At 42.8% G+C, this 17500-nt stretch overlaps 1 protein-coding gene across 4 annotated transcripts in view; it reads right to left on the bottom strand.

Moving 5' to 3' along the window:
- LOC135089705 (uncharacterized) overlaps nt 1-17500 on the bottom strand; it is a 256573-nt gene that overhangs the window by 116874 nt on the left and 122199 nt on the right. For all 4 annotated transcript variants that reach the window (XM_063985637.1, XM_063985639.1, XM_063985636.1 and 1 more), the window contains exon 4: nt 284-317. In XM_063985637.1, the coding sequence (XP_063841707.1) occupies nt 284-317 (34 nt within the window). The remainder of the gene's footprint in view (nt 1-283; nt 318-17500) is intronic.

The raw sequence follows: 17500 nt of genomic DNA, 5'->3' as shown, positions 1-17500 counted from the left end.
CACACACACACACACACACACACACACACACACACACACACACACACACACACTCACATTTTTCACATAGGAAAGATAACAAAGAAAATAAAGAAAAATACGAAAAGAAAAAAAAAAGAAAAGAAAAAATACCTTCAACCTAATACTCATGACGAACACAGAAGAAAGAAACAAAAGAAAAAAAAAACACAGAAAAATAAGTAAATCATCCTTCAGGAATTCATAAGAAAAACTCACAAATAAAAAAAAATCAGAAAAAGGAAAAAAACACCCATGCACTTACCGCAGCATTGTTCTTTGGCCGCCAGTGTCGCCATCTGTGGGAGAAGAACAGAAACATTAACCTGAGCCTCTTACCGTGCATAAGTAACACATCTTAAAACCACCAGTCTCTCTTACGCTTCACGCAAATCACGCAGAGCACCAGACAACTTTCCATCACGGGGACAATTATTAATTCCAGAAACTACAGTTTTTTCCCTCTGCATCGTCCCGTGAAAGGTACAAATCCTATGGCTCAGAATCACATATTTATTACGTGGCCACCAAAAAATAATGTGAAATCCCTAACGACCTTTCCCACAATGCGGCTCAATTTGTATGCTGAAATTTTGTGGCTTAAATCTGAAACGAAATAAAAGCTTTAAACCCCCGGGAAGAGTGCAATTCACAGCATTCAAGCTTCTCCTGGCTTCACTATGCTGGTGTGTGTGTGTGTGTGTGTGTGTGTGTGTGTGTGTGTGTGTGTGTGTGTGTGTGTGTGGCTGAAGGCTTCCCCAATATGAAGCTGCCAAAGGGATGCATTATAAATTCCGCTGGACCAAAAGTTAATCACGTAATTTAAACCCCCATTGTTTATTTACTTTTCATCTTTTTTTGCAAATTGAATTACGCCGCTTTACGTTTTTTTTATTTTTTTTTTTTTTAAGGTGAATTCGCATGCGCCTCCTGTGACACCAATACCTCGCAGATCACCTGGTTTTGCGTCTAATCAAACACAACGCAGGTAACAAAACAAAAACGTCATCCTGATAAAGTTCAATACTCTAGCGTCACTGATCCCACACTGTAATTGTGATCTTAATAGTGCTGCACATTATTCCACTTCCCAAAAACTTTCCTTCCCTCTCTGGATATTTCCCCTCAAACTTTGTGCCCTCTGGATATTTTCGCTGTTTCCCTTGTGTGTTTTTTTTTTTCCCCTCCTAAATAGACTATGTAATAATTATAACCTTCTAAGTGCAGGATATTGTTGCATTTCCCCTCAAACTTCCTCCCCTTTGGACATTTTTTCCCCATGCACACGTTTTCCCCCTAAACTTTTTTTTTTTTTTTTGCGCAATTTTTCTCTCTCACACGTTCCCCGCCCCTATTAATCTATTTTACCATTAACCTAACCTAACCTAACTTAAAGGATTAACATTAGGGAAAATTACCTAGAGGGAAATATATGAAGGGAGGAATCTCACTGGGGTTGTAAAATGTTAAAGGGGAAATATCCAGGGAAAGAATATGTCCTTTCTTTGCCTAACCTAACCTAGACTAACCTAATATAACCTAACCTAACCTAGACTAACCTAACCTAGACTAACCTAGACTAACCTAACCTAACCTAACCTAGACTAACCTAACCTAACCTAACCTAACCTAGACTAACCTAACCTAACCTAACCTAACCTAGACTAACCTAACCTAGACTAGACTAGACTAGACTAACCTAACCTAACCTAACCTAACCTAGACTAACCTAACCTAACCTAACCTAGACTAACCTAACCTAACCTAACCTAACCTAGACTAACCTAACCTAACCTAACCTAGACTAACCTAACCTAACCTAACCTAACCTAGACTAACCTAACCTAACCTAGACTAGACTAGACTAACCTAACCTAACCTAACCTAGACTAACCTAACCTAACCTAACCTAACCTAACCAAACGTAACCTAAGCTAACGTAACGTAACCTAACCTTACCTAACCTAACCTTACCCCTCTAAACTTAGAGGGGCATTACACGCAACTAAGAAGTTCCTCTCCGTGATCAGTAGCAATAGGAACACATAAGAGGAAGAGATATTGTGAGACTTACTGGTGTGCGGAGAGGTCATGTAATGGGGTACAGTGTAGGCATTAGTTAATTATGTGTGGGAGAACATTCTCTCTCTCTCTCTCTCTCTCTCTCTCTCTCTCTCTCTCTCTCTCTCTCTCTCTCTCTCTCTCTCTCTCTCTCTCTCTCTCTCTCTCTCTCTCTCTCTCTCTCTCTCTCTCTCTCTCTCTCTCTCTCTGAAGTTTAAATCTTGTCCTTCAGATAAAAAAAATCATGGTAAGCAAAACATCTTACTAACATTTCCTCCGTTAGCACCTCTTCCCCCCCATCTCTCTATCTCTCTATCTCTCTCTCTCTCTCTCTCTCTCTCTCTCTCTCTCTCTCTCTCTCTCTCTCTCTCTCTCTCCATCATTATAATAGGAACCTGCAACTTTATCGCACTCATTCGTCGCAGTACAGAAGCGCCTCATAAATCACTGGGACCAATAAGATTCCAGATAATAGAGAGAACCTTCGCAAATTGAGCCCAGCATAGTTTAGCGTTGGTCCAAGTATCCATGTACCTCCAGCGGCCCAATTTACTTATCTACTCATTTAAATCCCTCCTACCAGGCTGAAGGTACCGAAGCTTGAGTGAGGTGAGGTGAAGTGAGGTGAGGTGAGATGTAATACGAAGATAAGGTGGTTAAGGTATGATAACATGGCACTGCAAAACATAAGGTGAGGAGAGAGAGAGAGAGAGAGAGAGAGAGAGAGAGAGAGAGAGAGAGAGAGAGAGAGAGAGAGAGAGAGAGAGAGAGAGAGAGAGAGAGAGAGAGAGAGAGAGAGAGATACATACATACATAGACAGACAGACATACATACGTACAGACACAGACACACACAGACACAGACAGACAGACAAACATACAGACATACACAGACAGACAGGAGAATAAGAACAAATGCATTTACACAATTAAAAGAATAAAAAAGGAAGATAAGATGAAGGTTAGGAAAATTGAATTAACCTTCTTCAGAGATATAAAAAAAAAAAAAAAAAGCTAAAAGAAAAGAAAAAGAAAGAAGCAAAAGAATCAAAAGAATATGAGGAGAGAGAGAGAGAGAGAGAGAGAGAGAGAGAGAGAGAGAGAGAGAGAGAGAGAGAGAGAGAGAGAGAGAGAGAGAGAGAGAGAGAGAGAGAGAGAAATAAAGAATGAAATAGAGACCGAAGAAATAAGATAGAGAAAGAGAACAACAGGGTAAATTTAATAGTAACTGCAACAATAAGTAAATATAAAAACAGAAAAGGAAGGGAAAGAGAAAGAGAAAAGAGAGAGAAAAGTGTGTGTGTGTTTGTGTGGACGACGAGAGTAAATAAAATGAATGGAAAGGTGAGGAGAATGAGTGAAAAGCAATTAATATGGATGGTGTCCCCAAGAGGAAGGAAGAAAGGAAAGAAGGAAAGGAGAAAAAAACAGACGAAAATATCATCATGCACGCGAGAAGATGAAGAGAAATGAATGAGAGAATAATTAGTATGAAAGGCGCGGCAGGAATATAAACAACGCAGGGAAGGGGAAGGAGAGGAATGAGGGAGGGAAAGCAAGGGGGGGATGATGAGACGGAAAGAGTGAGGGAGGAATAAATGAATGAATGAATGAGGGAGGGAGGAGGAAGGAAGGAAGGAAGGAAGGAAGGAAGGAAGGAAGGAAAGAACGAACGAATGAAGAATGAAAGAAAGGAAGGAAGGAGAGAAGGGAGGAAGAAATCTGAGAGAGAGAGAGAGAGAGAGAGAGAGAGAGAGAGAGAGAGAGAGAGAGAGAGAGAGAGAGAGAGAGAGAGAGAGACGAAGCGTTTAGGGACAAAAAAAACGCAGAAATAAAAGATAAATTGGAAAGAAAAAAAGATAAGAAATGAAGGAAGAAATGACATAACATAATCGAGGAAGGAGGAGTGAAATGGAGTGCTGAATAAATGTATGTATGTATGTATGAATGAATGGGATAATGGAATACCTGCGTTACACCTTCACTATTAATTACTACCTGTCACTCACCTGTGCCTTGTTTTCATCCTTGCTTTTATGGTTCCCTCCATAAATTTTAAGCCTCAGCAACGGCGCAGAAAACAACAGCACCAAGTAAAGGAGGTAGGAAGTATATAAGTAGCAGTACATAAGAAAGTATATAGAAAGTAGAGGTAGAAGAACTATAAGAGGTTTATAAGTATGGAAATTTAAAAGTTAAGCGAACAAAGAGGAACAAAGAGAAAAGGATAGATAAAGTAAAAGAATGAGTGATAAAACAAAACATTAAAAGAACAGAGGGAATATAAATGAAGGTACAAAATTGAATGTAAAATAAAAAAAAGTAAAGGGAAAAGCAAGAAATATGATAAAGAAGTGAATAGAAAAAAATAAAGAACTAAACAAATACAACTAAGAAATTATGAAACGAAAGAAAAAGCAAAAAAAATATAAAATGATGAAAGCGAATAAAAAGGAGAAAGGAAAATCAAGGGAAATACAACTAAACAAAAACATAAAACGAACAGAAGAGAAACAAGAGAAACAAAATATAAAAAAAGGAATAGAAAAAGGGAAAGAACAGAAAAAAATGCAAGTAAAGATAAAGAGAGTAAGGAAGAGAGAGAGAGAGAGAGAGAGAGAGAGAGAGAGAGAGAGAGAGAGAGAGAGAGAGAGAGAGAGAGAGAGAGAGAGAGAGAGAGAGAGAGAGAGAAAAAAGTCACACAGATTCATTCACTCCCAAAACTTTTCAAAACTCGTGATTGACTGGCCTGTCGGAGGAAGAAAAAAACTTATCTCTCCTCTTTCCTTCCCTCCTGTCTTTCCCTCCTCCCTCCTTCCCTCCTCCAGGTGTCCTCGCCCTTGGCCATCCAGTATTGATCCCAAGATTCAAGGACAATGCCCTGTGGGAGTCCTTAGGTTCTTACGTGACGCGTGGAGAAATGGACGAGTGAATGACCAGACGAGGATAGTGGGTATTTTTTTATTTTCTTTGGATCTTTCCTCTACCTACATTTTTTCTCGTTATTTTCCACCTCGATAGATTTTTCCTTTTAATTTTTCCACTAGATATTTTTCCTATGGACTTTTTTTAACTGGTAACTTTTTTTTTTGGTAGTATTGAATTATATGGTGGAAAAATTGACGGAGATTATAGTTCTTTTGTATTTTAAGTTGGTTAAGTGAGGTCAGTTTATGAAAGACTGGCTTAGATTTGATTAGATCAGGTTAGGTTAGGCAAAGTTAGGCTGGGTAAGGAAAGGTAAAGTGAGGTGAGGTAAGATAGGTTAGATAGGATGTTTGTTTAGGTAAGAAAAGTTTGCGTAATACTAGGTTAGGTTAAATCTAGCTAAGTTAGGATAATTGAGTAATTAAACAGGAAGGAGGGAGAGAGTGAGAGTGGAAAACACTAGAAAGGGAAATGCCTAGGAGGAAAAAATGTCCAAAGAGAATAAGTCAAGGGGAGAGAGTATAAAAAAAAAAAACTTGAATGGGGGACGCCCAGGGAAGAAAATGTCCAATGAAAATTACTTGAAGGGGAGGGAGAAGATGCCTGGAGGGGAGGAGATGCAAGAGAGAAGGTAGGGGAAGGAAATGTCCCATACTGGCGGCGCGAAGGACTACAAGAAGAAAGGGAGAGACTAAAGGAAGAACCAGGGGGAGGAAAAGTCCTATACTGACGACGTGAAGGACAGCAGAGAGAGAGAGAGAGAGAGAGAGAGAGAGAGAGAGAGAGAGAGAGAGAGAGAGAGAGAGAGAGAGAGAGAGAGACCACGTAGAGAAATGGCAGAGTATATGTTCCATTCTGACCACATGAATGACTGAAGGAAGACAGGGAGAGTATATAAGGTCTACGAGAGAAAATAAGGGAGAAAATAATCTATTCTAACTACATGAAGGATTAGAAGGAGAGAGAGAGAGAGAGAGAGAGAGAGAGAGAGAGAGAGAGAGAGAGAGAGAGAGAGAGAGAGAGTCCATGGGAGACAATGAAATGTCATAATCTGGCTACGTGAAGGGCTGCAAGGAGACAGGGAGAGCATGAGAGGTCGGTCCTTCCCCTTCCTCGACTAAGAGCCCCCAGTCAAGCCCCAGTGATGGCAGTAATTTCTGGGGCTGTGCGCGCGTGGATGTGAGTAAACAAATGAAACTGGATACGTATCTGGAAATCAAATATTCGGCAGCTGCAATCATAATGGTTTTAACAAATGCAATTTATCTCTCCCCTCTCAATGACTCGCTTGCCCTTCCCTCTCTCTCTCTCTCTCTCGCTCTCTCGCTCTCTAAACGCACATGAGAGAGAGAGAGAGAGAGAGAGAGAGAGAGAGAGAGAGAGAGAGAGAGAGAGAGAGAGAGAGAGAGAGAGAGAGAGAGAGAGAGAGAGAGAGAGAGAGAGAGAGAGAGAGAGAGAGAGAGAGAGAGAGAGAGTACCGGCTTCAGTAAATATATCAATAGCCATACAAATAATAATAAATTCAGTAAACGCCAGCAAAATCGGATCAACTTCAATAGTGTCAGATGTAAACTGAAGCATTTTTCATTACGCTGCATCAGAGAGAGAGAGCGAGAGAGAGAGAGAGAGAGAGAGAGAGAGAGAGAGAGAGAGAGAGAGAGAGAGAGAGAGAGAGAGAGAGAGAGAGAGAGAGAGAGAGAGAGAGAGAGAGAGAGAGAGAGAGAGAGAAAGCCACCTAACAAACTCATCATTTTCGTTCCTTTTACTTACCTTTTTTTTTCTCTAAGTTATGAAATTTAACTTTTTTCTCTCATCCTCGCCATTTTTCATCCTCAAAAGACCCTCCTAACTTTTTGTGCGGGGTTAAATTGAATAAATTATACCCACACACAAGATAAGAATCACCAAAATGACTCCTATTATATCACACATGCTGAAATTTAATTTTCCCCTCCCTCTCTCACTTTTCTCTTTACTTTCTACCTACCCAATCTTCTCACGGCCATACCTTCCCTCTCCCTCTCTCTCTCTCTCTCTCTCTCTCTCTCTCTCTCTCTCTCTCTCTCTCTCTCTCTCTTAACTCTGTCTAAGTGCATCAAAGGCCCACGATCCTCACCCTAATGATCGGTTTCTCTTGAATGGTTCCCGAAATTCGACGTAAATTCAATAACAACATAAATCCGAGAGGACTTAGTATTGGAGTAAAGGAGAGTGTGTGTGTGTGTGTGTGTGTGTGTGTGTGTGTGTGTGTGTGTGTGTGTGTTCTAACTTTTATACATTGATTCTTACTTGTTTTTTTTTTTTTGTTCAGTGTTGAAAATTGTTTTTTTTTTGTTTTTTTTTTTTTGCGTGTGTGTTTGTGTTTGTGTTCCAGTCCTGTGTAATATTTTACAGAGTTTTCCAAATAATTCCGCGTATCTCTTCTTGGTACAATGCAAATGTCGCCCATTATTGTCCATTAATTAATTTATTTTTACACTCTTGGGCAATAAAATCTCTCTCTCTCTCTCTCTCTCTCTCTCTCTCTCTCTCTCTCTCTCTCTCTCTCTCTCTCTCTCTCTCTCTCTCTCTCTCTCTCTCATTCTGTACGTGTTTGTCATTTGAGCTTTCCCATTCACGTCTAAGATCGCCAAAGGGTAAACAGCACTTACTTTGATGCGAAATTCCATGCTGAAATACAATACATATACCTACACACCTGAGAGAGAGAGAGAGAGAGAGAGAGAGAGAGAGAGAGAGAGAGAGAGAGAGAGAGAGAGAGAGAGAGAGAGAGAGAGAGAGAGAGAGAGAGAGAGAGAGAGAGAGAGAGAGAGAGAGAGAGAGAGAGAGAGAGAGAGAGAGAGACAAACATTAAAAAAAAAATAGTTGGCGGAAAGGGAAAGTCACATTTATTGGGAAAACAAATTGGAACCTGGTCGAGTTTTGTCCCGTCTCGGTGTCTTGGTGCGTGGGGTTTGCGGCGCCGCGTCTCGTAAGTAAGGTAGCAGCGGCAACGGTGGCAGAGAGGGCGGCAGGCATACACTCATACACTCCTGCAGAAGACGCAACAACTGACAGGAGCGACGGTGCAGTGGCTGGATATGAATGTGAAGTAATAGCCAAGGTTCATTTCTCTGTATTTCTTTTCGTTTTTTTTTTTTTTTTAATCCTTTCAGTCTTGTTCCTTTTTTCTTTTCTTCATTTCATTCTGTCTTTTGTCTTTCTTTTCTTGTCATTCGTTTAGTCTTTTTTTTGTATTTTTTCTTTTTGTCGTTACTTTTATTCTTCTTGTTCTCCTCCTCCTTCTAGTTTTCTTCTTCTTTTTCTTATTATTATTATTATTATTATTATTATTATTATTATTATTATTATTTTTGTTCTTCTTCGTTCTTCTTCTTCCTCCTCTTCTTTCACACTTTCCAGTTTCTCTTCTCTTTCTATCCTCCTATTAATCCTCCTCCTACGCACCTTATTCCTCCTCTCTCCGTCATTACTTTCTGTTGTTTTCATTTCCTTTTCTTCTCTTCCCTTCTCCCCTCGTCGATTTCTCCACTCCCATTCCTTCGTTATTACCCGCTACAGTTTCTATTCTATATCTTTTTTTACTCTCTTGCTTAAGTAAGATCATCGCTCCGGGAACAGTGTAATTGAAAATCGAAAGAGAAAAGTGAAGATTAAAACTAAAAAAAAAAAATGTATAAGAGATGGGGATTTTAACATATAATTCAAGGGGTTACCTGCAAAGGAGCTGAAGGTTTAAGAGAGGCTGTTTTACCTGGAATGGTGAGACAAGAACAGGTGGTAATGCTTCCTTCCTTGTGCACGTGTATATTACCTGCTGAAGGAGGAAGGAGGACGAGGAAGAAGGAGCCTTAATAGTAGGTTGAGGAGAGAGGACTATATTGTGGAGGTGAAAATAAGGGTATTTGTGGGGGAGTTGTGCTAAGTGGTGCGTGTGGCTGTTAGGAAGGGAGACTGCAGGGTTGTGAACTACAGTGTTGGGAGAGAAATTATTGAGAAGTATTGAGGTGAGATAGAAACACTGGCTGATTGATTGATTTAATAGCACAGCAGCAGTAAAGGAAAGAGAGAGAGAGAGAGAGAGAGAGAGAGAGAGAGAGAGAGAGAGAGAGAGAGAGAGAGAGAGAGAGAGAGAGAGAGAGAGAGAGTGCGGAAATAGACGTATTTTGTTGGAAATGGGCGGATCTTGGGATGCTGAGGTGATCTGGACGTGAGGGAAGAATGGCAGGAGAAAGAATGGACCTCAGAATCTATACGTCTGACTCTCAACAGTGAAAAGTTGGCCGGAGACTTACAAGAGGGAAGGCGAGATTGTGTTAGGGAAGCAAGGGATGGGAGACCTTGCTGGAGAATGAAAAAAAGTATCAGTAGTATAAATGAGAGGAAATGATACGATTCTATTTATATAGGTAAGAAGAACAGGTGATATACGAAATATGAGGTGATGTAGATGAACAGAATTAAACAGTTACATAAAAACATCATAAGGGAAGTTTAGAAGAAGCCTGGAGACTTAACGATAGCAGTCCCTGTATAATACACACATACTCGTACATACAAATAAAATTAATAGTCTTGCCTAACTCCTATACCTCCCAATAAATATGTTTAATTACTGCGTTTCTACTAACTTGATAACTGGAGTTGCAGGTCAGGCGATGAAAATATACGTATGATGGAAAACACTGATGGGAAATATGAATCCAATTGATGTATAAAAATTAAGGTTAAAACTTCAAATATAAATGTGTAGTAGCGAGTTAATGTGAGGGAAACGTGACTGTCCGTAAGAGCATTACTTTGTTTGCTACTGATGTGCTGAGCTTCTTAAATTGTGTCCTGGTTTTCATATATTCATACATTTTAAAAGCTGCTCCTTGTTTAATATTGGATGTGTCATATTCAAGAGCATCATTATTATTTCTTGTTCAAAGCTATCACCACTTAACAAATCGTTCTCCTCCTCCTCCTCCTCTTCTTCCTCCTCCTCCTCCTCCTCCTCCTCCTCCTCTTCCTCTGATACCTACTTTTCCTTCATCATCTGCTCTTCATTTTGTTCATGTTCTTGTTCATATATTCTTGTTCTTCCTCCTCCTCTTATTCTCCCTCTTCAACTCCTCCTCTTTCTCCTTTTACTTCTCCTTCAAACCCTACTCCTCCTTTCTCAACCTTCCTCTTCCTACGTTACCCCCACCACCACCACCACCACGACTGGCGAGGGAATTTAGCTAAAGACTGGGCGGCGGTGTTTCCTGGCGGGCACACTGAAGGACAATGGGTGGGCGAGGGTTGAAGGGAGAGGGATGCAGAGGGGATCAAAAAACCATCTGAGGGGAGGTGTGTGTGTGTGTGTGTGTGTGTGTGTGTGTGTGTGTGTGTGTGTGTGTGTGTGTGTGTGTGTGTACGGACGCTTTGAGTTTACATTCTCCCGGTAATTCTATGTCTGACGAGAGCGAGAGAGAGAGAGAGAGAGAGAGAGAGAGAGAGAGAGAGAGAGAGAGAGAGAGAGAGAGAGAGAGAGAGAGAGAGAGAGAGAAATACCCCAGAGACCCCACAACAAACAGGACACAACACTTTCCTAATCTGGTGTCTAGACTATGAGAGAGAGAGAGAGAGAGAGAGAGAGAGAGAGAGAGAGAGAGAGAGAGAGAGAGAGAGAGAGAGAGAGAGAGAGAGAGAGAGAGAGACTCCTTACCTGACTTCGTTTCAGAAAGATCCTGTCAGGAAGAGGGATTAAAAAAGGAGAAAGACAATAGAGTTAAGGAGGAAGAAAAAAAAAACATTTGAATCACTGACATTTTTTTTTTTTTTTGAGAGAGAGAGAGAGAGAGAGAGAGAGAGAGAGAGAGAGAGAGAGAGAGAGAGAGAGAGAGAGAGAGAGAGAGAGAGAGAGAGAGAGAGAGAGAATAACAAATACAACATACAAAAGAAGAATCAAGATGGATGAAGGACCTGCATCACAATTTCTCATGAGTCAGGAAACAAAAATATAACCTTTGCGTGAAGTTGGAATAGAGGCAACCATTTCTTACCCTTGTCTCACCCCAAGGCAAGAGGCGCAACGCTAAATAAAATGTTCAAAATGTTCTTCCCTTCGTTTTTTTTCCTGCAAGCTAAAACGCGGCGCCATTCCCACGCTGTCTGGAATTAATCAACCGATAAATAAAGTTTTGTCAGTATAAGTTTTGGGAGTTGGAAATGTTTTTTTCGCACCGTCACCTGTTGGAGAACACACACACACACACACACACACACACACACACACACACACACAGAAAAAAGAAAGAAAACTAGCGAAACAACAAAACAAAACAGGGAAACACACCAATACTCGACGCAACAAAAGAAAAACAACAGGTACAGAGCTAAACAAAATAAAACATGAGTAAAAGAAAACGAAGCCAAAGAGGAAACAAAATCCATAAGCGGGGCGATGAGGGAGAAGAGCAAGAACATTGAGGACACAATTTCAGTTTGACAGTGGATTGCCGGAGACTTACCAAGATGAAGGGTTGAGAATGTGGATGCGTAAGATAAAGCCGCTTATATCCGTGGATCAGAACCAAGACTCCCGATGGATTGAGAGAGAGAGAGAGAGAGAGAGAGAGGGAGAGAGACAGAGAGAGAGAGAGAGACAATGAACACTCACTCCGGCATCACAGGGGAACTAAACTAAAAGATGTAAGGGAGAAGGGGAGAGAAAGAGAGGGAGAGATGGAGGAGGGTAAAAGAAAAAAAAAGGATGTGATGAAGCTGCAGATAATACCAAAGCGCTCTCTATTCTCTCTCTCTCTCTCTCTCTCTCTCTCTCTCTCTCTCTCTCTCTCTCTCTCTCTCTCTCTCTCTCTCTCTCTCTCTCTCCTTCCTTCCTTCCTTATCTACTTACCTCCTTATACTCTCCCTTCCTAACTTCTTCTCTAACCTCCCCCCTCCTCTCTTGTCATTTTGCTCTCCTTTCCTTCCTTCTCTCTCCTTTTATCCTCTTCTTACTCCTCCTCCTCCTCTCCCTCCTCCTCCCCCTTACTCGTCCTACCTCGGAAAAAGAAAGGAGGAGCAGGCGGCGGCAGTTTGGGAAACATTAATCTAACATTTTCTTCTTTTCGCATCCTTGTTTTTCTTTCTCCGGCAATGTATTTTCTACTCATTTTTATCTCCTTCTCCCTCCCGTCGTTCCAACTTCCGTCGCCTCTGTTTCTCTCTCCCTCCCCTCTCGTTCTCCTCGCTCAAGTCCTCCCGCCCAGCCAGCCACGAACCAGGACAAGGAAATTCTTAAAGAAAAAAAAAAGAGAAAAAAAACCTGGACCCCCACACAAGATTAAACCGTAAAAGTAAACAAACCGATAAATATCCTTCGTGTGCTCAATAAATAAATGTCGTCCGAGAGGTAGATTTTTCTTTTTCAGGTATTTTATGTGTGTGTGTGTGTGTGTGTGTGTGTGTGTGTGTGTGTGTGTGTGTGTGTGTGTGTGTGTGTGTGTGTGTGGTAGTAGTAGTAGTAGTAGTAGTAGTTTCATTATTTTCATTTTCTCAACAGATAAACATAAATTAAGCTTTCTTTCATTTTTTTCTTTTCTCCCTTCTTTTCCTCTTTTTAATCATTATCATTATTATCTTTCTTTTTTGTTCTGCAAGTTAAAGAAAGAAAAGAGAAGAACATACGTCAGTCATCATTTTTTTCTTCATTCCCGATCTATCATCATTAATATCACTATTTTCCTCTTACCGGATAAAAAAAAAAAAAGGAAAAACAGAAAACAACACTAATTAAACCCAGGCAGGTACAGGAATAGGTGAGTTTTCTTCTTTATTTCTCTCTCTCCTTTTTCTCCCATTATCATTTTTTTTTTTTTTTTGCAAGTCGAGAGAAGAAAATTTGGATGGTGTAAGATTTCTGGGTGACCGCCAATGGCTGATCACTGCGTTATATATTTTTTTTGTTTCAGTCGAAGGATCCCGTGTGTGTGTGTGTGTGTGTGTGTGTGTGTGTGTGTGTGTGTGTGTGTGGAGGGGAGGGGAAGGGAGATGAGATGAGCCAAGGCTTAAACCATATCTGCGTTGCATCGTTTCCGTTTTGGTGGGGGTGGGGAGATGAAATTTGCCGGGAAATGCTGCGACCACAAAAGAAATTAGAAGCGATAAAGTAAAAAACAGATATAGAAAAAAAAGTGTACCTGTAGTTTGGAAAGTGAAAGGAAAAAAAAAAAGAAGAAAGAAAACATGTCGACGAAATAAATGTTAAAAAAAAATACTAAGGAAAAGTATCATTTGTTTTGGAAAATGAAATCACACGTCAAAAAAAAATAAAATGAAATAAAATCATCGTTAGCGTGGAAATTTCGAGGGGAAAAAAGAAACACAAAAGAAAGAATACCACTGACGTCGAAGATGAAAAAAAAAAAAAAACGGGGAAGCTGAGTAAAGGAAAAAAATGGAGTGTAACATGGAAAACGAAAAAAAAAGAAAAGAAAAAAAAAGAAATCTATTGGCGGGGCGCGTGGACATTCTGACCCCATTTTTACTACTAAATTATTACCATTTTTCGCGGAGATGGCGTCGTTAAGGTCGTGCCTGCGTGGTCGTGCTGCGGGTGGCCGGGTATCGGACTTTGCTTCATCTTCAAACGCAGCAGTAAATCTCTACGCGGCAATAACGTGCTGGGCCAATGGTGACGGACGCGGCGTGGAGCTGAGCGGCGCCCGGCTGCACGTGGATCATCGCGACGGAGGGAAGGGAATCAATGTCCCCGTCACTTTACAGAATACGGTGCCCTTAACAATCAGGGGAAAATATGGTTGTTTGGGTGGAAGATTCAAGGTCAGGGTTAGCGTCAGGGAATGTACGGTGGCTACTGACGAATGACAGCATAGTTTTGTTTTGTTTTGTGTCACTTTTAGCTCTGCAGTGCCCATGACAATCAGGGAAAAATATGATGGTTTGAGTGGAATATTCAAAGTCAAAGCCACTGTCAGAGGAGATAAGGTGACTACTGACGGAGGGAGATCGTTGCCCTTGTCACTTTTAACTCTGCAGGACTCATAGCTATCAGGGAACGTTACGGTTGTTTGGGTGCGTGAATCAAGGTCAGGCTCGATTCAATGCCAGGGTTGTGTCAGGGAAGGTACGGGGACTACTGACGGAGAGAGGGCATTGTTTTTGTCACGTTTAACTCTACTGGGTCTATAGCAATTAGGGAACGTTAGGGTTGTCTGGGAGTTAGTCAAGGTCAGGGTCAAGGTTAGGATCAGCGTTAAAAAAGGTCATGGATGGTGGCGTGTCGCTACTGACGGAGGGAGGGTCATTACCTTCATCATTTTTATCTATATGACACTCTTAAAAGTAACGAAGTAGGCCATTGGGTGAAAGATGTAAGGTCGAAGTCAGTTTTAGCTACAGTACGATGACTAAAGATGAGAGAAGATCATTGCTTTCGTCACTTTTTAACCACTCTGTAACGTTACCGATTTGGGGAATTAGGGCAGGTAGAGTGAGTGATCTAAGGTCAAGGCTAGAGTTATAAACGCTCACGGGCGATCAATAACCCCATAAAATTTAATTGGTTGAAAACGTAACGGAAAGGCAGCCCGCATATCGCTCGTTTATCCCGCGGCGGACAGGTAACGAGTGTGCGCTGAGGTGTTGTTCTATTTTCACCCCAACGTAAGACTGCACACGAACTATTTCACCCCGTTTTTTCCCCTCCAGGTATTGAACTATCGGAATAAAATAGCACCTGTCTAAAAGGCGCAGTTTTCTTTCCGCGCACGTTGGCTTATCGTTGATCCCACATTCGGGAATTCGTCTGACATCTGGAGAAAATAATAAAGCTGTATTTTCTCCCCACCAGATTTATAACCACGCTATCTGAGAGGCTGAGGCTGGGCGTGTGGAGGAAGGAGGAGGAGGAGGAGGGACAGGTGGCGGGTGGATGGAGATGCGATCAACTTCCTATACTTTGATCCCGCATTACGAGAAGCCTTAGTCACATCCTCCTCCTCCTCCTCCTCCTCCTCCTCCTCCTCCTCCTCCTCCGGTGGTGCCGCAACACCACTCCCGGCACCACAAACCACTGCAGGAGGCATTATCTGGTGGAGGAAATAGTTACGTGCATCTTGAAGGCTGAGACGCAGATGGCATTATTATGGCTCCATCACACGCGAGGCGGCTGCACTAAGGGGCTCGCCAGACACACCTGTCATTGGCGACTGACACACAAGGTGAGGAATTATTACTGAACAGGTAAATTAATTAAGGCAACTAACGAGGTGTCTGAAATATCTTTGAGCCTACCTACTGACTCCTCCAGGCGTCTGTAATTAACCTCACCCGCTCCTGCAAGTTCATTTAGTCACCGCCGCCGCCACCAGGCAAACCTGCTTCCCGCCGTCTCGACACCCTCGGGCCTCACGTGCCTCAGCCGTGCCGGTACGCCCCACTGACAGGCGCGCCGCCTTCAAGCACGCTGCTCCAATTACTCTCCTTACTGAAACAAAACACTCATTTTCCCGTTCCGATTCTTGTTTTCTTCAGGATGTTGACACCATTTTGTGATTCTGTAAATTATTCTTTAAATTATTCTCCGTGCCGAGGCGAGGTGACGCGTTTGCTGCTCGGCGGGGAATATTTCCAGGTATTTCAGTGCCAAGAATTCGATATTGTCGTGTTTGTGTTTCTACCTGCGTGCTTTCACGAGCAGCGCCGCTCCCCTCGCTCAGCCCTTCATCATCCCGGGGACCACAGGCACGCCCCCAGGTGAGGCACGCAACCCAGACGCTGTTCATCTCCCGCATGTAAACAAGGGCCTCTTAAGGTTGGCTCGGCGAGAGGAAGCCGAGTGCGGGGCGCCTCCGGGGAGCCTTTGTGCGCCATCCGGTCCTTCAGCGATAAAGCTGCGGCGCTGAGTTGCACGCTGGCCCCGCCTCTCACTCTTCCGGCGCCGGCAAAATACTGCAGCGTACTGTGGATCCTGCCCGCCAACCCCAGTGATCCTATAAAGACGCCACTTTTTGTTGTGGCCCAAACCCGGATATCCTCAAATTAGTGCTTTTATCAGCAGGGGCGGCGGCGTTTGGTCTGGCGGCATTGTCTTTGCAGCCACCTTCACGATAACTGCCCGCGGCCCTCGTGTGTGAGCTGCTGACACCAAGATCCGGGAATATTTATGAGCGGCACAGGGCAGCTTGGATAGTCTTATATACTCCTTTACGATCACTGCTCTCATTTTGCCTCCTATTCTTCCTTTCTTCCATTCTGGCCCTTTTCCTTTTCTTTCCTCTTCATCGCTTTGCTCAAAACCCTTGCCCAGCGTCGCCGCGCTCGTGGTCCTGCGGTTCACGAGACACTTTCGAAGTTTTATGGGCAGGAACATGATTATATTTGCAGTAATTTTCTCGCTCCTGGTCAGTGCCAAAGCGCGGCGTGGAGCCTTTAATGAAATTGCCTGAGCCATATGGCAGTGCGGGGCGGCGGTAATGTTACGGAATATTGCTCTCAGCTCCCACTTAACGCCAACGTGATCATCTGTTGGCCTTCAGACAAAACTGCGGGGCTGCTGACACGTGTTGGTTGGTAGGTGGGCTTGAGCGATGCGTGGGAGGGAGGGGCAGGGAGCGAATGAAGTGATGGAGAGGAAAGATGGATGGATGGAGGGACCTGAGGCAAGGGTTGGAGGGAAGGAGGGAACATATGTGCGCAAAGAGCAATGGAATGAAAGTGGGGACTCGTGGAGGGAAAGAAAGGAATGCAGTGAAGAAAGAAAAGATGGATGGAGGGAGAGAGGTGTGCGAAAGACTAGACTGGAAGGGAAATAGGGATCAGAGACATGGAAAAGGAAACGGAAGAGGAGAAAACACGAAGAGAAGAAAACGAAAGAGAGTAAAGAGTACGAGGACTTGGAAGATAATCATGAGAGAGCGAATGTGTGTAAAAGGAAATGGAAAGGAAAGGAAAACGAGAAGAAAATAAAACAGAGAGAGAGAGAGAGAGAGAGAGAGAGAGAGAGAGAGAGAGAGAGAGAGAGAGAGAGAGAGAGAGAGAGAGAGAGAGAGAGAGAGAGAATGAAAAGAGAGACAGAGGGAAGGAGGAAACAGAGCTCTGGAGAGAATGAAAGGAATGCAAACACGAACAGAAAACAGCACGACAGACAGAAAGGTGGAAAAGAAAGGTATGAAGAGAGGGAGGGCGCAAGCAGCAAGCACTGGCTGGAGTACCTCACCTATCACCTGGGTGTGTACTATCAAAACAGATCGATAGGCAGTCTTGTTTGCCATCTCACTCGGGTCAGTCTTCCATCAGTATTCACCGTTACTTTTCATTCTCACTCCCCCTGCTATCCTACCGTCACACTCCAGTCATACTCCAATCACGGTCCAATCACGGTCCCGTCACACTCCAGTCACGCTCCCGTCACACACACCGTTACCTTCCACAGTGTCTCCCGCTTTCGCTGCTTTTTGCGCCCTCTAGTGCAGCGACCCTGAAGTTGCAGCGTAAAATC

The sequence above is a fragment of the Scylla paramamosain genome, chromosome 33 (genome assembly GCF_035594125.1).
Source record: "Scylla paramamosain isolate STU-SP2022 chromosome 33, ASM3559412v1, whole genome shotgun sequence".
Classification (NCBI taxonomy): Eukaryota; Metazoa; Arthropoda; class Malacostraca; order Decapoda; family Portunidae; genus Scylla; species Scylla paramamosain.
Note: the sequence above shows the minus strand (reverse complement) of the source record. Positions and strands in the feature narration are given on the sequence as shown.